Source organism: Felis catus, chromosome D1 (assembly GCF_018350175.1).
Source record: "Felis catus isolate Fca126 chromosome D1, F.catus_Fca126_mat1.0, whole genome shotgun sequence".
Classification (NCBI taxonomy): Eukaryota; Metazoa; Chordata; class Mammalia; order Carnivora; family Felidae; genus Felis; species Felis catus.
Genome location: NC_058377.1, coordinates 89,604,957 through 89,626,419, shown reverse-complemented (window position 1 = coordinate 89,626,419; position 21,463 = coordinate 89,604,957). Strand labels below are relative to the sequence as shown.

Below are 21,463 nucleotides of genomic sequence, written 5' to 3'. Positions count from 1 at the left end.
AAACAGCGATATAATAAAGGGTGGGTTTGTTTTTTTTTTACGTTGTTCTCACGCGAGCAAATACAAGTAGGTGACCCAACATCAAGAGCCCACCCATTTTGGGTTTATTTTTCATAATTTTACTGATCCAGAAATCCAAGTCTGGGAATCGCCCGATGCCTGGCGGCCTACACTTAGTCCCCAGCTCAACGGCTTGACCCTCACTTACAAAGCCAGCGTCTGCTCTCACCATTGCAGGGAAACGGCTCAATCGAAGGTATCCAAATCCAGGCCCCTTCCCTGCAGCTTGCATCTGGCGGTGTGAGCGAGGCAGTGTTCGCTGCACTCAGATATAGCGGAGCCTGCATAGTAGCCAACCCCCGTGTGCTACACAGCCTCAATCTAGGCCACGGCCTCCTAACCTCCGTCACGCAAGCCCAAGCTCTCGCTGGCCTGTGCGGCCCTCATCACCACCCCACCCACAGAAGCCGGGAAAGCCCAGGGCCCGCAGCCTATTCTTTGCCCACATCCTAGCAAGTTGCTTGCTTCTCTGAGCATCAGTCTCCTACCAGGTCAAGTAAGCGATGGCAACGGTACCTATCTCATAGGGGGTTGGAGTAAGGCACTTTCCACAGTGCCTGGGACACAGGAAGTGCCAATAACTAGGACACAGGAGGTGCCAGTAACTGGGAACACGGTAAGGAGGAGTATTCATAGTACAGCATGCCCTCTTTCTGGCTTTTGCCCCCACCACTCCTGGAGACTCCAGCAAAACTGTCGTCTTTGGGGCTCCCCAATCATTCTTCATACTTTCCCACCTCTGGGACTCTGCCCACGACAGCCTGGCACTCCAGCCTATCTTCCACCCGTTCCTCCAAGCCCGTGTCAGGACCTCCTTCACGATCCTTGCTTATCCATCGCAGGAGGAGTAAGTGTGGACATCCTCTGAATTCTACCGCTTCTGGTCCATGCCACTCTTGTGACCGTACAGCTCTTCACACTAAGACCCGATGCTTTACTCAGACCTAGATAGAATCTGCACATTCTCCCTCTGTTCCTGCGTTCTTTCCTCAAAGTCGGGGGAAACTCTGGATGTCCAGCAGGACTTGCCACAGTGTCCTACAAGTAAGTGAACGATAAATAATTGTTCTAAGAAGCCCCTGTGACATAGTCCCCAATCTATCATTTTATCTTTTTTTTTTAAATGTTTATTTATTTTTGAGACAGAGAGAGACAGAGCATGAATGGGGGAGGGTCAGAGAGAGAGGGAGACACAGAATCTGAAACAGGCTCCAGGCTCTGAGCTGTCAGCACAGAGACGGACGCAGGGCTCAAACTCAACGGACTGCGAGATCATGACCTGAGCCGAAGTCGGACGCTTAACTGATGAACCACCCAGGCACCCCCCACAATCTATCATTTTAAAACAGATAAGCAGATACAGGATGAAGACCTCCTATGTCCCATGTGAAATTTCTCCTAAGACCAAAGCTAGCAATGGTTATATGTGTACACATGCACACATACACACACACACACACACACACACACACACACACACACACACATACAAGGCTGTGTGTATACACACATGTCCATCCCCAACTCTCAGGCAATGCATGTGAATGGTAATTAAAATTCAAATCTAGTGGGATTTAAATCCAACGTCCTTAAGGCCTGGCCCACTCAGTCAGTGCATGACTACTTTGCTCTCCCATTAACATTTACAACTTTGTACTTCTGACTTCTGGGTTGTTTTGCTTGTCCTCTTTGGGTTTAATCTTTACCACATTATTTTCCTACCTTCATCTGACTCACCTCCTCCAAGTGGCAGTGTTATTTATTTATTTTACAAAGGCAGCCTTTACTCTGGTTTTTTTTCCCCCATCTCCTATGCCCCCACCAGGTTTCTAAATCTACTCAATGGCCTTTTTATGGTACCGTATGAGTGCAAATAACTCAAGTCCACAGAGATTCTCATTGCTTCCCATTCTGTCCTCACCCTCCATTTCTCAAAGAAATGAAAATTATTTCAGTAGGAAAGGGAACAGGCAGGAGTTCCTCGAAGCCCCTTTAAATGTGGTTAAAGAAAGGACGTTTCTCGTTCAAAATCTTTGAGGCTCTTCTGTTCACCTTAGGAACTCATGTAAAAGGAAGTGCTCCGGAGAACCCAAGCAACTCAATGAACCTCCCAGAAGCAAGCTGGGAGGTTGCAATTCCCCGGAAGTCAGAGCAGAAACAACATAGGGAAATTTACCATCAGTCACTTACTCTGCAGGCTGGCTCTGCAGGGTACACACACCCCCTTTGATGCAAAATTTACTATGGAAGAAAGTCGTCTGCAGCAAGACAACGGAGGGAGTGAGCCCTGTGAACCTGAAGCAGAACTCTAACATATTCAGAATTCTCCGGACTCTGCCTCTAGAATTGAACTCAGCGCTGAACCTTCAATATATCCCAGGTTATGCAGGGGACTACCCCCTGGAACTTGTCGACTAGCTCAAGTTCAAACTTCAAACACTTGTATATTTCAGAGCCACCAACAGAAAGAAAACTACGAATGTAGTTCAGAAGGACCAGGAAGCGGGGGAGATGGGGAAAATACATTTTTAAAAGTCAGTGTGAAAATGAGTCAGAAAAACCCGACTTCGGGTTCATAAAATTTTAAGACTGAAAATATCAGAATGACCAACAGTCCTCATCTCTGTTTTAAGACCAAACAGGATCATAGTAGTCACTGGTTAAAAATATTCTCATGGCTCTTAGTATAAAATTCAAAAGCCTTGACATAACCTGCTGTACAAACAAACTGAAGCACATACGTAGGTAGAAACTCATATATTCATTCAACAAATGTTCACTGAGAGCACCCACATCAGTGCCAACACAGGATCCTGGCATAAACGACACCCCCAGCCCTCAAACCCAGTCTCAGAGCATGGACTGGTAAGCAGATGAGTGCTGATGAAGTACCAGGCACTGGGCTAAGAGGCACCTTGCATGTATGACCTTGTCCACTCTTCCCAAGAGTGCTATGAGGCTGGCATTATTCTCATCTCCCTTTTATAGGTTAAAGAGCTCACTGAAGCATAGAGTCTCTATAACCAGCCTAAGGCCAACAGCCAGTATCTGAACCCAGAAGTTTTTGGTTAAAGAGCCTGCCTTCTTGAATCCTATACCTCCATCAGAAGTGGGGGCCAGAAAGTGGCTCCCACAGCTTTGCTGGTTTGCTCACAAACTTAGTTCAGTGATCTCAGCAGCCCTCACAGAGTAAAGCTTCCTTCTAGATGCTGTGACACAGAAGCACCCAGAATCCATGTGAAAAGGAAACATTCTACTCCCTGGCAGAACTAGACCTTATCAGCCAGCCCTAAACCTGGAGTTCCGGTCCTGAACTCTGGTGGTTGTGGAACCACCACCCAGTGCCAAATGCCCTCAGGCTTCTCTATCTACATCCAAATGGGGGTAGAGGAGGGGGTGGGGCGGGCTGAAGACTGGCCACAGCCTACCACACTCCCCTCCCTACTTTTCAGGGGAAAAGACACTGAAACCAAGGCAAGTTACTGCTTTGTGCTCTTGGGAAACTAAGAACTCTTAATTCTAAGTATTGGAAGACGTGGGGAAACAGGTGCGGTAACAACCTAAAGGTCTCCTTAAGGGATGAATAAACAAAGTGCAGTATATTCATACAATGGAGTATCTTACAGCAGTTTAAAAACCACATCTATATTGGGGCACCTGGCTGGCTCAGTCAGTAGGGTGTGCGACCCTTGAACTTGGGGTCGTGAGTTAGAGCCCCACACTGAGCGTAGAGTTTACCTAAAAAAATACACCTATACATGGCAACATGGATGGACCTCAATATTATAAGAATAAATGAAAAAGTAAACTGAAAAATATGCTCAGTATGATAGCATTTATGTACACTTTAAAACATGTATAAGGGGCACCTGGGTGGCTCAGTCGGTTAAGCATCTTACTCTTGGTTTCGGCTCAGGTCATGATCTGAGGTCATGAACTCGAGCCCCGTGTCAGACTCCACGCCAACAGTGTGGAGCCTGCTTGGGATTCTCTCTCTCCCTCTCTCTCTCTGCTCCCCCCCAAAAAATAAATAAATAAACTTTAAAAAAAGTGAGATTATGAAATATTACTCAGCTTTTAAAAGAGAAGGAAATCCTGGCACTTGTGGCGGCACGGATGGACCGTGAGGCAATTATGGAAAGTGAAATAAGTCAGACAAAGACAAATACTGTATGATCTCACATATATATGGAATCATAAAACAAAATAAAAACAAACAAACAGACAAAAAAACCCAAAATCCGAACTCATAGAGAAATAGAGAACAGATTGGTGGCTGCCAGAGGCAGGGGGTGGGGGTGGAGAAACGGGTGACAGAGGTCAAAAGGCACAAACTTCCAGTTATAACAGCAGTTAAGTCCTGGGGATGTAACGTATAGCACAGTGACTCCAGCTAATAACACGGTGCTCAGAGGACAGATCTTAAAACTTCTCATCACAAGAAAAGAAAATCTGCAACTCTGCCAAGTGATGGATGTTAAGTGAACTTACTTAGTGATCATTTTGCAGCATATCCACATACCAAATTTTTAAAAAGGCAGCTTAATTCTGTGGTTGGGAGTTGAATATGGGAGGACAGCTTTCGAGACAAGGAGATTCACTGGCAAGGTCCTGAAGGGTGAAGAGGAAACTTTCTTTGAGAAACTGTACAAACACAGACACGGTCTAAATCAACGGTAGGACCAGACAGTAAACAAGGGCACACACTCCACACATAACGGCTGCATTTAGCTGTGGGGGGAGGAATGAGCCGCCCAACACCGTCCTTTCTCAGGCAAGCGGGCCAGAACCGTTTCTAAAAACGCAACAGGAGACAGGGATCCCTCAGGCACCAACAGCACCTCCAAGAAAGTCAAAGCAAGGGTTATTTGTCTCAGCTGACCCCACTGGCAAGGTGAAGGGAGTACTCCCACCGAGGCCTGGGTGCCTGGGTACAGAGACTGCTGGAAGGGACAGGGGAGGGAGGGTCCACCTCTGTACAGCCCTCCTGCACAGTCCCTGCTAGGATCTGCAAACCAGATTAAAAGCAGAGCACACATTTTCAAATCACTCAAGAGGAGTTGTGTTGTTATTACTGTCTTCCACTTAACGTAGAATGATTTCAGCCTTTTTCCCTCTAATAGGTAACACTATCCTACCAATCTGAATGGGGAAGGGAGCATAGTGGTTTCCTCTCTCGCAACTCTTGTAAACCATTGCTGTGAAATGTAAGGGGAGTTAACTCGTGGGAAGGGAGGGACTGAAGTGTTGGGCAGACAAGAAGGGCCAATGCTCGGCAACAAGTTTTGGAAGAAAAAGCAACAGCAACAGCAACAGCAATGATCAGGTCAGACACCGAGGGTCCTGAGAGAAGCTACAGGATGAGGCCTCACCAACCCACTTGTACCGAATCTCGAGCTTTTGGTGAGTGGGGACCATTAGGGCCAGATTTGATGAACTTAGAAAAATCAGGAAATGCCATGTTGTTCCCCAAACACCACGGGACAATTTATCTCTCTCTCTCTCTCTCTCTCTATAAATTTGAATCATTCTGCCTCACAAAATTTTCCTTTCCATGTAAGAATTATTCTTCTACAGTGGCGCTATCCAAAAGAACTTCCTGAGATGATGGAAATGTTCTGCATCTGAGCTGTGGAAGAAGGTAGCCACCAGCCACCTGAGGCTATTGAGCCCTTGAAATCTGCGTGGAGTAAAGGCAGAATTTAATTTCTGATCGATTGTATTTCATCTTAACCCGTTTACACTGAAGTAGCCACATGTGGCTAGGGGACAGCTTACTGAACGTACAGGCCTACAGCATCCTTCTCAGTCTGCCTAGCATTTTAGCATTTGATGTAATAGCTCACTTTCTCATGAGTCTTTTGTTTGCTTCCAGCGTTTCACCATTAAAAACAATGCTGCCACACACATGATCCTAGCTGAAAGTTTGTACACATCCCACACTATCAGGATAAAGTCCTAACAGTAGAATTGTGGAGTCAGTAGGTAATTATGGTTCTAGGTTTTTCCTACATGTTAACACCATCCACTTATAATAACATAGATACAAACAGCATCATACCTATTATTAGCTGTTCTTTTTAATACTTATTTGTTTTGAGAGAGACAGAGAGAGACAGAGCATGTGTGCACATGTGCACATGCAAGCAGGGAAGGAACAGAGAGAAAAGGAGAATCCTACGCAGGCTCTGTGCTGTCAGCACAGAGCCCAACGTGGGGCTCGATCTCACAAACCATGAGATCACGACCTGAGCTGAAATCGAGAGTCAAGACGCCGCACTAGCTGTTTGTGAATACGTGATCCTCATGGGACCCTCATGACCACCACATCAAATGAGATGGGGCAGGTAATATCATCCCCTATGTATAAGCTTGCCACTGACTTGGTCGGGTTAGGTGGTTTTTATAGCCAACTTCAAAGAATACACCCAGCCATTCGGTGATGTCAGACCATCTGTTCCCCCAGATTAGTTTAACAAGGGAGAATGCTTATACTATACTCACAGGAGAAAAGAGCAGTACACCAAAATTTATTCCCAGCATGATCAAAAATACGTAAAATAAAAGAAAATACACCAATGTGTTAACAATCTTTAGTTTGTAGCACCGTAACTTGTGTTTTTCTAAACTCCTCTCCAAACTTTTATAATAAACCTGAGTAATTATTAAAATAAGTAACATTTAGTAGGCAATTTTAAAAACTAAATGCTTTAGGGGCACCTGGGTGCTGCAGTCAGTTAAGTGTCCAACTCTTGATCTCAGCTCGGGTCATGATCTCACAGTTCATGACTTGGAGCCCCGTGTCGGGCTCTGCACTGATGGTGCTGAGCCTGCTTAGGATTCTGTCTCTTCTTCTCTCTGCTCCTCCCCTGCCTGTGCTTTCTCTCCCTCTAAATAAATAAATACAACTTAAAAAAAAAAAAAAGAACCGCTTTATGTGCAGTATCTCATTTAAACTATTTCAACATGGCAATAATGGTTTCAAACATCATTACTCCTATTTACAGATGAAGCCACAGTGGGTTGGTAAATGTTTAAGAAACTTGGCCAAAGTCAAGGGAATGAGCAGGATGCGAACCCAGGCTGACTTCCTCAAAAGCCTGTATCCCCGGCCACTACATCAGCACCTCTCAAACTTCAATGTGTGCATACATCACCCAAGGATCTGGTTAAATTGCAGACTCTGGTTCAGTGATGCTGATGTTGTGGGCCTATAGATCACACTCTAAAGAGCAAAGCACCACACGATAATCCTTACACTATAATCTTAAAGGAGAAAATCCACTATACTCAACCAGGAAAATGTCTGCTCATAATTCAGATACTATCAATGCTTACTAATCTATAAAATCAAAAATAGACTTTCCTTCCCAATGACTTTCTCAAAAATCTTCTCTGCCATCCATATGGCCGGCCCTACGCCACCCCTGGAAACTCTCACGCACAGACACCGGCCCTGGGCAGCCATCAGTGTCAGACTTGCTCAGCCCAACTGAAAGCTGAATCAACTTTCTCATCTCATTAGCAGGGAGGATTTTTTTATCCCCAAAGCTTCCATTAGCAAACACGTGCACGAGTCCAGGGAGCAGGTGTATGGAGGAAAGGCTGTTGGGAATATCCAGAAGAACACATCGGGCCCACCCTCCACACCCCATTGCAGACCGACACCAGCCCGTCTGCCACCTGCATTCCCCTATTCCCACGGACATTTCCTTTGCGACATTAAAATTATGTATTCTTTAAGTGTTTTAACCTTCCAAAATTTGGCAAGCACTAACGAATTTTATACTTGAAGGACCTTCAACAATTATGAATTAAAGTACCCTTTAATTATGTTCCTAATTCTTCATGTCTTTTTATATGGGATAACCCAGATATTCATTGTTTAATGAACCTTTAGCTCTCTGCAGTAACCCTGTTTATCTCTCTTAATGCTTAATGCTATGAACTTACTTATCTGATACCATAAAAGTAGCCCTTGCATAATGAATTTTATTTCCCTAACTTTTCATTCTGTTCATATCTCTTGGTTTTTACTATGTCTCCTGTAATGAATAGATGGGTGATTTTTTTTTCAGTTAGGAGTTAGTGACAGCTTTTTTTCTTACATCTACTCTTATAACTGGTGTATTTCTATCACCCTCCATTTCTAAGATTATGCTTACTAATGCACTTCCTTCCTTGAATCATTTATGTGGTTTAGGCAGCAAATTCTTATTTGCTTTGAAATGAGACCAGAAGACAACCTTCAATTTCTTACTAGCTAACATGTTTAACAGTGATATTTCACAAAACAGAACTGTTTTCCCTTTTTCCTCTTGGTAACTTCTCCCTATTAACTCCCTTCAAATGGAATTAAGATGCGAAGCAGTTTTCACTGACCTGTCCTACACCCTTTTTACGTACCACATGCCAGCCTCACAAGGGACTAATTTATCCCCTGATTTTAATATGGTAATCATCGGTTCCCTCGCAAAGACGTCGTCTTCTTTGTCTTTTTTAAGTCACAGGTATCTCTGGTAAAGACCTTTCTAGGTCTTGGAAAATGAGTAAGACTGTTCCAAAATCTGGAAGGGAAACAATGTGCCACCCAAGGGCAAAACCAGCTTGACCAGGGAAATTTCATACTTCCTTCAATTGCCTCTCTTTCTCAAAACCACACGTCCTTAGTGTCACCTCCATTCCTTCTAGGAAACCTACAGGGTACTGTATTGTGTGACTGACATTATGCCAAGCACTGACTCAGGAGCTAGACTATCACGGCAACTAAGGCAGCCTTCAAAGAACCTGCCTGATGCCATCCTGCCTCATGGAACTTTAATCACACAAGAAAGGAAGAGTCCTTTTTTCTGTTCAGGGTTGTTGCTGAGTCACATTTTGTAAATTAAAACTTGGTTGGAGAGCATAATGCGTTCCGGAACCATGCTTGTAATCCAAAGCACTTGTATATCAAAGCAAACTTCCCCATAAGCAATAATGGAAACTCAGATGATTTGCTCCACAACCCAAAAACATTCATATAAGATCATGACAATCCTGTAATGTAATATAAAACAATGAAGACAACACAAAATATAGAGAAAAATAAATAAATATAAATAAGTTAACCTGCACTTACCTTTGAAAACATTTGGGGCTGGTGTGAGGGAGACAAGAGAAAGGAGGGTTATTGTGTAGAACAACTTTCACTATCGCTGACGGAATCACTGCTATCTATTGGCTCAATGGAATCTTTTTCTTTCCCTGCAACTTTAACAAGGAACCTTTCTAATGACACTTGCTTTTGCCTCCTTTTGAGGATTTCATGGAACTGCAACACTGCATTGTCGTTAAACAGATTCATCTCTTGCACTTCTACAGCCTTATTCGAGTGGTGGTTTTATACCCAAATTACCCAAAATATTTACAGAATTTTGCAGTTTCCCACATTTTGCACATATCCCTAATCTCATTTGAAGTGAGGGATTCCTCCGGTTTTCTCCTCCTCCTCTGCAGACGAGATGCAGATGTAAACTTTTTATAAAATCTTTCAATTTCAGCCACTTGCATACCTCATTCGTGCTCCTCCATGATTTCCTTAACTTCCACTGTGATTGTCTCTTTCTTACTGCCTTTCTTTTTACCCTTCTTCACGGGGGCCATTATAGGCACTCACATGGATGTTGACTACAGGACAGTATTGACAAACTCTTGTCATATACTGTATGTAATTAACTGGCAATAAGGAAGCAGAGAAAAGGGTCTATATCTGCAGGCAGCCTGACCTAGAATGAGGCAAAGCATTCCTAAGCTTACTCTTGCATGGAAAAGCAAAGGACTGTCCACAGGTGCTTTGAAGTGACAAAAAATACACCCGTGCCAGTTGTGGGCACCTTCCAATGTTCTGAAAAATCACTGATTTCTGCCAAACAACACGATGTGAGACCAAGCATCCAAGCATGGGAGACAATCACCCACAATTCCACAGTGAGAGAAAGACAGGACCATTGGCTCAGTTGCAATCATGTGACATTCGGCACCATGTGCTACTCATATTGCAAGACCTTGCTTATTTATCAAGTTAAAATTTATTAGAAACCTTTGCCCATCTTGTGGAACACTTGCAAAACAAATTATTTGCGATCCAAGGTTTTACTGTACTTGGAAAAGATCCTGATACTCTCCCCTTGAGGCTGAACAGTGTTCCTTTCCCAGAATATCTATTCCAATGTCTGAGCATCTCCAACTCCTCTGGTGTGTTTATAACTCAAACGTTGAGCGTCCCTATTATATTTTCGACATCTGTTAGTTTTTCTTGTATTGTCCTTACCATCTACTTGGGCAACATGAAGGAATTTGGGGCGTGCTAAGTCTCTGCCTCCCTGCATCACTGCATAGATCCAAGGATGTACAGTTTCTCTATATATGACGCTTACAAGGCTAGCTCTATCTTTCATTGATACAGAATATTCCTGACAGGCCATCTCTTTAACTTCATCTCTTCTACAGTAATTAGCACCCACACTTTCCAGGCCTGCTTCCCCAGGTCCTGCCAGCTGGCCTCACTTGCTACTATCACACTTTTTCATCAAGCTTATGCTGATGTTTTTATGAAATCTGTTTTCAAAACCCTTTATTCCGTTCTGTTCTGGTTTCTCTCAGCATTGACACTTTTTTATGGCATTGGATTTTTTTCTGATGAAACACCCTACATTGCTAATCACCCTTCCATCGCCCCCAAGTCCCCCATTTTATTTTTAAAATAAAAAACAAGTTATATTTAGAACTTTCCAAACCAATTGAGAGGCTTTTTTTAACTGACCATGGAGCTACAAGAGTGACTGGGACTCATTTTTCAGCCATGTCCAATTAGTTTAACGACTCCCGGAGAACACTGCTCTGATTCAAGGCTAGGACTGAAGGAAAATGTTCCAGGGCTGCCATCAAAGACGACACACTTCTGATATCCCCGAAGCTAACCTCACTGGGCCTTATAATAACGAGAAGGGATTTTTAATGCAGTAAAATTAAACACCCTTTATGCTTTCATTTCTGTATGCCAACAGACACATGAGTGTCCCACGTGGAACACTGGCTCCTTGGGTTTGCAAGTCTTCTCAATCAAGTTATTCATAAATTCCATGTTCCTCCAGCACCCAGTTCCCAAAGGCCTGTTCCAGAGTAAGCTAAATGGCTGCCCTCCCTCTCTGTGGCCTCTCTCCAGGCCAGAGACAACCTTGTCTTCACACTGTGCTATTTGTCTGTCAAAAATCACAGTTGGATCTGAGCACCAGCCAATCCACCCAATTAACAGTCTCCTGATATCACAATGACTCATGAAAAGGAGAGGACATGGGAGAGAGACTTTGGAATCCTGAGGCTCAGCTCACTCTGGTCTGCCTAGAGTTATTAACATGTGACAGACCTGTGGCCTTACTTTCTCACAAGGTACGACCCACTGCCCACAAGAGCAAACCTTGTGGTCTGGGGCAACGAAATGGGGCAAATTATTTCTACCTTATTTCTGGTGCAGTATATTAACATTTCACCTTTCACAATGAATAATATCAACGACTAGCGTTCAGAAAAAGTTCTCCCATACGTGAACCATACAAGCTTCAGCTCAGGGTCAGAAAGTAAGAATAAAACTTCAGTTTTTCTTTTTATATGAGATATTATAATCAGCACTGTACTTCTGTCTTAAAAAACCTATATCAGGACTTTATAAACAGTGAGCCTTTCTATTTGGCAACCCAGCAGTATTTAAGGGAAGTACTGACCAAAAAAAATTGCTTTAGGTTGGCATTCCAATAAAATATTTCCAGCAACAGGGAGAAAAAAATTCTCCATCATTAATACATTCAAAGGCAAGTCTCCTGGTGTTGAAATAACTTGTTTGTTGTTATTGTTTCTTTTAATAAAACAAGCCTCCACAAAGGCCAATTTAAATACCTAAAATGACAAGTTCTCCACAGGGAGGAATGGCAGAACATCAGTTTAAATCTGCCAAAACCAAGCCACTCGAACAAAATCAATTTAGGACGCCCCCTGACTCTAATGGCTAACATCATTCTATCCAACATGATAAACTGGAATCAATATTGACATCACTACCCAATGATGGAATTGTCTAGCACAAGCTAGGGAGTACACCTGCTTCTTCCAGCATACATGAACTTGAGTTGAGTGACTACTCGATGCCAGAGCAGTAAAGCCAGTGGTCCAGCGGTTAAGCGCACAGGTTCAAGTTGTACAGTCCTATATGCCAATTCTGAAACCACCTTTTATTGGCTGTGGGCTTGGGAACATTACTTAGCCTTCTAGTTTCCTCATCTATAAAATGGCAAAGCATACCACCTACCTGAATAAACTGCTTGAAAATGAAATAAGATTTGGGGCACCTGGGTGGCTCAGTCAGCTAAGTCCGACTTTGGCTCAGGTCATGATCTCACAGTTTGTGAGTTTGAGCCCCACGTCAGGCTCTGTGCTGACAGCTCAGAGCCTGGAGCCTGCTTCAAATTCTGTGTCTCCCTCTCTCCCTGCTCCTCCCCCACTCTCGCTCTGTCTGTCTGTCTGTCTCTCTCTCTGGCTCTCAAAAATAAACATTAAAAAAATTTTTTTAATAAAAAAATGAATTATGGTATACACACATACCAGAAGATGTTTTTTATTTTTTTTTTCAACGTTTATTTATTTTTGGGACAGAGAGAGACAGAGCATGAACGGGGGAGGGGCAGAGAGAGAGGGAGACACAGAATCGGAAACAGGCTCCAGGCTCTGAGCCAACAACCCAGAGCCTGACGCGGGGCTCAAACTCACAGACCGTGAGATCGTGACCCGGCTGAAGTCGGACGCTTAACCGACTGCGCCACCCAGGCGCCCCCAGAAGATGTTTTTAAAAGAATGGGTAGATATGTAAGAACCGAAAGATGGTTAAGACAATGCATATCTTTGTTTTTGTAATACATCTGAAATCAGGATGTACCCAATTTATCTTTAATATTGAAATATGTCTGAAATCAAGATGTGCTCAACAGCATCTTGTGATAGCACAGGACAAACAGAAGCAGTGATTTACTGGTCACTGGTGGTACCTGGGCAAACTTGGTCACGGCCATTCATGGTGTCCTCACCTCTGTCCAGTTCTGGGCACTGACAGTACTGAAGAGGTTGGTATTCAGAATGTCTTTTAAAGACTGTACTGAGATCCAATGTTGAAATGAAAAATTAGGGGCACCCGGGTGGCTCAACTGGTTAAGGGTCTGACTCGTGACTTTGGCTCACTGTGAGATGGAGCCCCAAAGCCCGCTTGGGATTCTCTCTTTCCCTCTCTCTCTCTCTCTCTCTCTCTCTCTCTCTCTCTCTGCCCCTCCTCCGCTCGCTCTCGCTCTCTCAAAATAAACTTAAAAAAAATTTAATGAAAAATCAGTGTGTACACAAAAAAGTGAGGAAACAGTGAAAATGTGGTGATAGGGAAGCAAATATCTGTCATTGGAAAAATGACTGCAATTCCATCATTTTTGCAAAGCAATTCTGTAACTTTAAAGTACTTAATAGAGGAAGACACACACAAAGAGCTGAAGCCTTACTGCAGTGCACATTAAGGTTAAGAGGAAATGCCAAATGCTTTGGAATAAATGACGTTTCCAAACGGGAGTGGGGGTGGGGGCAGACATAACTAATTCACATAGCTCAAAGTAAAAGTGACAGAATACATATTTAAGTATGTATGTAAAAAAAATACATATTTAAGTGAAAACAACAAGTCGAAAAATTACAAATACAGAGACATATGAGCTCATTAAATTGTGTGTGTGTGTGTGTGTGTGTGTGTGTGTGTGTGTGTGTGTGTGTGTAAATCCATATAAGGGCTAAAATGATATATATCAGTTCATAGTAATTTAGGAAAAGGAGAGATAATGTAAATGAAAGACGAAGAAGGATTTTAATGTTTTATTGTAAGGATCCTATTTTGTTTGAATCTTTATAATAAGCAGGTATCTGGGTATTATTTTTGTCATGGCTTTAATTCAAGAAGATTACAACAAAATAATGTATATACAGCCATGGCACCCTGCCACATAGAGAAAACCTTCAAGGAGGGACAGCCATTATTATGCACCTAGATACCACGAAAGACACAAGAAATAGGACATATCTGTTGAACGATAAAGAAGGTTGTTGCCCACAAGCCACAGAAGAAACGTCTTCTTCAAATCCCTGAAGCCAAGAGCCACAGGAGTTTTAGAACACCCACACGCATGACCCAACATTCTAACTGGAAAGCAAAAGAAAGCAAGTCAGAATGGGGCCACCGCCTCTGAAACCTGTTCAAGAAGGACTCATCCGTTTCATATCCCCAAAGGCAAGATATCCACCTGTGCTGAGGCCCCGTGACGTCCACGCAGCTCTGTTCCCATCAAGGCCAGGTGCGCGTCGGTACACCTCACATCCAGAACGCCTTTGCAATAGTGCCTGCAGACAAGTGCCTTCCCAGATAAGGACAGAAGGGAAACAACCCCACTGCCATCACTGGATCATCCGGTTCTTCAAGGACAATGAACACGTTTACGCAGCTTCAAGCCCCTCGAGCAAGGCATGGACAGGGCAGAGCTGGTGCCACACTGATGAAGAGCCACGTAAAACTTTGAGAAGAATTTTCTAATTGATCCAAAGACAAAAGGGAACACACATTTGCATGCTTGGGAAGCAAGAGCTCCTCCCTGGAAAAGCCTCTCTGAAGAGGACGTGACCGGAGGCACAGGTGCCTGACCTAAGATAACACCCGCTTCTCCCTTCAAGCCCAGCATCCCTCTTCGTGGAGCCTCCTTTTTTCCTGCACAAAAGACCGCAGACAATGCACACTGCTGGTCTGAGGAGAGAAGGAAGGAAAACACTTGAGGAAAGCTGGACACTGAACAAAGGGAAATGACAGCTGGAAGGCGAAGTGTCTTAAAGGAATCCGAGTGTTATAAAGTGACACATAAACTCTAAAAAGACCTCAGAGAACAAAGTCCGAGATGAAAATTCCCCCAAAACCATCTTGCCGCTAGTACAGATGGTTTTCCCCGCCACCTGCACAACCGACCCAAGTTGTAAAGCCCTTTGATGGGAAGGAAGCAGGAATCACAGGGAGGGGAGGGAAGCTGAGAAGAACAGTAACTGCTCTGTAGAGCAGAGGAAGGGGGGACTTCCAGGGTTAAGATTTCAACACACAACTCCCAAGGCGGACTTCTAGGCAGGGTGAACCTCCCCAGTTTCACATTCAGGGAGCCTAGAGGCTTCTGGCGTCAGCTGTCACCCTCCTCAGGAGTCTCTCCCAGGAGAACTGAATCTGCAACGTAAAACTCCCGAAAGTTTTCGCTGTGGTACAAGGGGAAGCGAGAGAGAGAAAGGGTCAGTGCTGGGCGGTTCTAATTACAACTGTACTTTCACATTGAACTTCTGGGGCTGTGGAAACAGAAAGCAGAAACCAGATGACTAAAAGACCCCTTGGAAGGAGGATGCCATCCCAACCCACCGCATCTAGAAGATATTTTGGATGAGCAGTAACAACGCTCAAGGTGTATGGCAAGGGGGCTTGCTCACCCTAGGGGTTCCCAACCGGGGGGGGGGGGGGGGGAGGGAGGGGAGGTGCATTCTGCCCCCAGAGGGCTTTTGGTATCATCTGGAGACATCTTTGATTGTCACAAGTGTGGGAGGCCAAGAGGAAGGAGCCGCTACTGGCTAGAACCAGCGATGCTGCTAAATGTTCTAGAATGGCAGGACAGTCCCCACAACAAACTATGCAGCCCAAAAGTCGACAGAGCTGAGGCTGCGAAATCCTGCACTAGACCAACCCCATCCCTGCAATCATGTCCAGAAACTCTAACAATCCTACCTGAAAGAAACATTTGCCATCCCTGGGACGGAGCAGCTACCCAGTCACAAAAGTCCACTTCTTCTGGTAAGCAACATCAAACAGCAAGCAGGGGCACCTGGGGAGCTCAGTCGGTTAAGCCTCCGACTCTTGATTTCAGCTCAGGTCATGCTGTCATGGTTCATGAGATCGAGCCCCAAGTAGGGCTCTACACTAATAGCATGGGGTCTGCTTGGGGTTCTCTCTCCCTCTCTCTCTCTGCCCCTCCCCCACGCATGCAAGCACTCTCTCAAAATAAACAAATAAATAAACTTTTTTTTTGACTAAAAAAAAAAATCAAGCAGATGATGTCACAAGCAAATGCCGCATCTTCAAAGTACCTGGCTGCTTTCCCAGGAAACATTTTTAAAGGTACTCCTCAGCATCCGAGAGAGCAGATTCTTTTACAACAATTACAAAGAAAGAACAGTTCTTTTACTTACACACACACACACACACACACATGCGCGCGCGCGCACACACAACCATCTTAAAAATCTCCTTGGAGGTCAGGTATAGGCACTGGCAGAAAAACCAGCACACTTAGGATGGCTCAACCATTTCCAAAATACTCTAAAGAGAGAAAGAAAGAGGAAAAGAGAACAAACAAGAAAACTCCACAAACAAAACAGATCCCGGAGGATCCAAAGAACAAAACTTGTCCCCAGGGGCTATCTTACAGTTAAAAATAGTTCCATCAGCCTATGGCATATAGCATCTTTTATTTTTTAATTGTAAAATACAATAAACATATTTAAAAAAAAGGGCAATGTATACATATAGATCTCAATGAACAAAAACAACCCAACCCTCCTCACTCCCCACCCCCCCGCCAAGTAATTACAATTCAGGTCAAGAAATCCAACCATGGCCCATGGTATCTTTCCACCAAGCCTCCCCACCATGAACACAGCAAAACAGACCCGTGCTATTTTGAAAAGTTCCATCTTTCCTCAAGGATTGAGATTTATTTTCTGTATTTCCCATGAACACCAACTGGTAAGTTCAGAGCAGTGACCACAAAGCGAACAGATTTAGGGAGGAGGGGTGTTTATGGAAACAATCTCACTGACTGTTAAATTCACAAAAGCAAGTGGGAGTAAAGGCGTGGAAGCTGTGTGCATGATTCCTGCAAACAAGAAGCCAGAGTTAGAATCCAAGCGTCAGTCCTCACTCCGGCATCCTGGGTATGAATGAGTTCTCGTGAACCATAAAATGACTTCCTGCCACACAGTACCATTGAAAAAATTCAACAAGATCGTGCATTTAAAGTGGCAAGCAAAATATCTCACACATATATGTGCCTGCCATCAATACTGGGTCCCCTTTCTCCCTGGGCCCGTGCAAACGGGCAAGGTCAAGTCTTTACTATGAGATTATTTGACTACAAACTCTCCTACTCCCAGCTTCTTCTAAAATGCTTCATGAAGGTGAGATACAAGCCCACTTTCAAGTTACCCTGGAGACTCTGGTAAAAAGGTGTCTACACCAGTCTTGGAGGCCCAGAATTGACCATCCTGCCCTTTCCTATTCACTCCGCTGTTCCTCCCCCACCCATATCAAGGTCAAAGGCCTAAGTGGGCTGCCAAATAGAAACACCTCAGACCCCAGCAGGGAACCTTTGTCCCATCTCTTTGAAGAGGAACAGCAACAAGGTGTGTTTATTTGTACTTCGGTACACAGTGCCCAGTCTCATCTACCAGGGCTGGGCTGCGATGTTACTCAACTAGGTAAAAATAATAATGAAATCTACCCGCTCACACCATTAAGTAGATCTTTCCAGGAGAAAAGGTCAGTACTCACACTCCTGGGAGTACACATGGGGGGAAAATCAAGCGTGTTCACTGACAGAAGGAGAATGTCAGGGAATGGAAGCAAAGGTCCGCCCAGGGGGAGGTGGGATTGACCACCCGCAGGACACGGCCACCATCAGACACGGCTCACCATCTGTGCACTTAAAACCCAGCAAGCCCACCACGGGAAAAGAAACTGGACATTGGATGGGCTGAGTCTTTCTCACAGGATACATTAAAACATAACAACAGCTAAAAAATCAATGCTTCACTTCACTGACACAAACAACATAACAAAGGAAGAAAAAGAAAACACACGGAGGTGTCTGGGGTTCCTGAGTAACAAAGGCCTCCGGATTGCTCTTGAGATGTCAGTGGCCTCCCAGCCCTACAAAGAAACTCAGAGTAGGGTTCAACTAACTATGACCCCAGTTTTCTTCACAGACTCTCCAAGGGGAGACAGAAATCCAAAGTACTGGCTTTTATAATCTCTCTTGTTTTTCCAACTTCCCAGAAGAGCACCAAGAAGCTGGATATGAGATAGAGGGGTGGAGTCTCTGGTCCCACTATGAACCCCAAACTGAACCACACATGGGCTTCTCTAAGAGGCTGGAAGGCCAGGGGCACCCGGGGGCATCAAGAAAAATGACCAGCCCTGTTTCTGGTAACACACTGGGTCAACGTGGAATCCATGCTAAAAGGATGATGCTTAATGTAACACGAAAAATGCACACACAACCCAACCTGCCTAGAAGTTTCTAAAGCAACAACTGTAAAGGTGATTCAAAGCCACAATGATGCAATGACCACAGAGAATGGAAAACCACCACCACGGACAGTCAGGAGGTTCTGTGACCCCCAATCTCTCCCTCCCCACTGTGACTGTTTATTGTAATGCTATTTTATATGTATACATGTAGTAAATAACCAGCATTGACCAGAGAAGGACAAAATTAACTTCACAGCTATTTTTACAGACATGGAGACTCAACCAAAGCAACCAAGTACCAACTGGGAATTGCAAAAAGTGTCCACTGAGCCACAAGCAAATCTGAGGACACCTACAAGAGCCAGCTTCCAGACTGTCCTACTTGGATGTTACCATGGGACACATCTCCGCTATGCAAATGGAGAGCATGAATTTAGAGGCCCTGGAAAGCTCCCTGTTCTAACAGCCCCCACACAGGCTCATTCACACCTACCTATAGCTGCCAATGCCCCCTTGGGACTCTTTCGCTGGACTGGCCTGACAGTTCAGGAGAAACAGGGCATTGTCCCCCAGACTGAGTTAAAACCGCATGGCACCTACCACCATTCCACCATCACTGGAAGGCACAGCAAACCCACACACACCAAAACGGGTCTCCAGGGGTGGGGATGATGTCACAGGTCTGAGAGGTGGGAAAGGCTGCCCAGTGGATTCTGAGGAGGACCAGGACCAGGGACTTCAAGGAAGGAGGGGGATTTCTCTTTCCAAACACACATGGGGGAGTGGGGGAACTCAGAGTGATGTCAGCCTCAACTTCCCAACACATGAAACACCACAGACACCTCCATAGCAAACAGCTAGAAGCATCTGGGGAAATCAGGCATACATTAGATAAGTGGATAGCACAAATGTCAGGCAAGCATGCTTCAGCTGAAGAAAGTTCACTGGGCCCTGTCACCCACTTTCTGGGCATCAGCTGCCCAAAAATAAACGTCAGGGGGCGGGCCGAGCTGAGGAGGGGCAGCTGACAGCTGTGGCCAGCGGGCTGGGGCAGAGGAGGAAGGGCTCCTGGGCTGGAATTCTGAGCGTGACCACATCAGCAGAAAAGTTCCAGGGGACAGCACGCTGTCAGGAAGGGAAAGAGGCTTTGCTGCTTCCCAGAACCTCAGGATGCACCCGCTGCGGTGATGCCTGGTCCAAAGGGCCTCCAGATGAAGCTGGGGTGCACTCTCAACGGGCACCTCGCCAGTCTGGGCGCTCGCTGAGGAACAACTCGGGGTGGTCAGATGACAAACGTTCTGCTCCCCGGATAAGTGGGAAAGATTAATAATTCCCAGGTCTGGCCCTGCATCATCTCTCTTTACCCAAACCAAACACAGTCTCCGGAAGGAGTGGAAAGAAGCCACCATGCTACCCGCCAGACGTCCAGGGGGGAAACTGAGGCACAAGGGTGCACGCGAGGGATGCGGGAAGAGGCCCTGGGGAGGCTCGCACAGCGCCCAGCACCGGGAGCCTGGGAAGATGGGATCAGGGAAGAGTTCCCTCCCCTCCCCTCCCCTCCTCCCTTCCCCAAGACACACAACACACACACACGCACTGGAGCTACGCCCAATCGGGGCAGCAGCCGGGCTCTCCAGCCGGGCTGCACACAAAGCCCCGCCCGCGCGCACAGCCCTCCGCACCGGCCGGCCCGCACGCCCACACAATAGGACTGCGCGCACCCCGCCGCGGCCCCTCGCCCGGGTCCCGGCCAGCCCGGCGCCGGGGGCCGCCCTCCGTGCACACTCGCCCGGGAGACGCAGCCGGGCCGCGGGGAGGGCGCGCGATCGCAGCCCGGCCGCCGCACCCCCGCCCCGCGCCCCGCAGGAAGTTCGCCCGACGCCCTCCGACTCACCCGCGGCGCTGCTCAGCAGCAGGCACAGCGGCCCCAGCAGCCACATGGCGCGGCCGCCGCTCCCGCTGCCCGGCGCCGTCGCTGCCCCCGCGGCCGCGGCGCTGACCCCGCCCCTCGCCGCGCCGGCCCCGCCCCCCGCTGTCCCTCCGCCCGCGCGCCCCGCGCGCCCCGCCCGCCCCGGCCCGGCCGCCGGCCGCGCTCAGCCAAGTTTTGCCAGCGCCCCGCCGCGCGCGCCGTCCGCGCCCTGTCCCGCGTGCCCGGCTGCAGGGGCCGCCGACGGGGCTGCGGAGCGTCCGGCCCCCTTGGCCTCGCCGCCTCCCGCCTGGGCTTCGAGGCTCTTCCAACAGCCCGGGCTCTGTTCTCTGCCCCCTCTTTTTCCTCCTCCCTTAGCTCCTCCATCCTCGAGGATGCGGCGCTCACCGCCTTCCAGACCAAGCTGGAGTTCTTGACTTAACTATAAAATTAGTTCACTCCAGGGAGAGACAGAAAAAGTTTGGAAGAAAGGACCAAATATTATGAGAAAATATGCATTTTATTTTTAGTAGCAAGAGCAGAATACCGCGACCAGTGCTTCTCAAACTGTAATATGCATTGGACACGGGATTCTTGTTAAAATGCCGATTCTGACTCCGTGGGTCTGAGGTGGGGCCGGAGATTCTGCTTTTCTAACAAGCGTCTAGGTGGTTCCTAGACTGACATCTGAGAACCACAAGTGGAGTAGGGAAGCTAACACCTTTAAGAGTTATTTCATCTGGATCTTGTCTACCTATGCCCAGTGGAACACTGGGGCCCCCATTTGCGGAAAAGAAAAAAAAAATGTAAAGGCCTACGCCCAGATGCAAAATGAACAGCTGCTCAAATGCAGTTGGAGCTCCGAGAGGCGCTGGTGAAAATTGCCAAAGGGTTTTAGATGGTGGAAGAATGCTGTGGCACTTTTGCGCCCCACCCTCCACCTCCTGATCCTCCCCAAATATGTAAAGTTGTGTTACACGATCAACATGCAGAGTAGTCCTGCCTCTCCATAATCAAGATACAGAGTAGTACCTCTTCCCCCAACAAGTTCACCGCTAGCCCCCCCAAAAATAAAAAAACGAATACAAACGATTGCCCAAAACTGGAAATAATTTATA

General features: G+C 46.2%; 1 protein-coding gene across 2 annotated transcripts in view; it reads right to left on the bottom strand.

The window, feature by feature from the left end:
* The window catches only part of LDLRAD3 (low density lipoprotein receptor class A domain containing 3), a 241,762-nt gene extending 221,313 nt beyond the window's left edge, over positions 1 to 20,449 (bottom strand). Inside the window, exon 1 of one of the 2 annotated variants that reach the window (XM_023239769.2) lies at positions 20,334 to 20,449. In XM_023239769.2, the coding sequence (XP_023095537.2) occupies positions 20,334 to 20,379 (46 nt within the window). In that variant the 5' untranslated portion in view covers positions 20,380 to 20,449. The remainder of the gene's footprint in view (positions 1 to 20,333) is intronic. The other variant, XM_023239770.2, reaches the window with a different exon arrangement.
* Between the last annotated feature and the right edge of the window lie 1,014 nt (positions 20,450 to 21,463).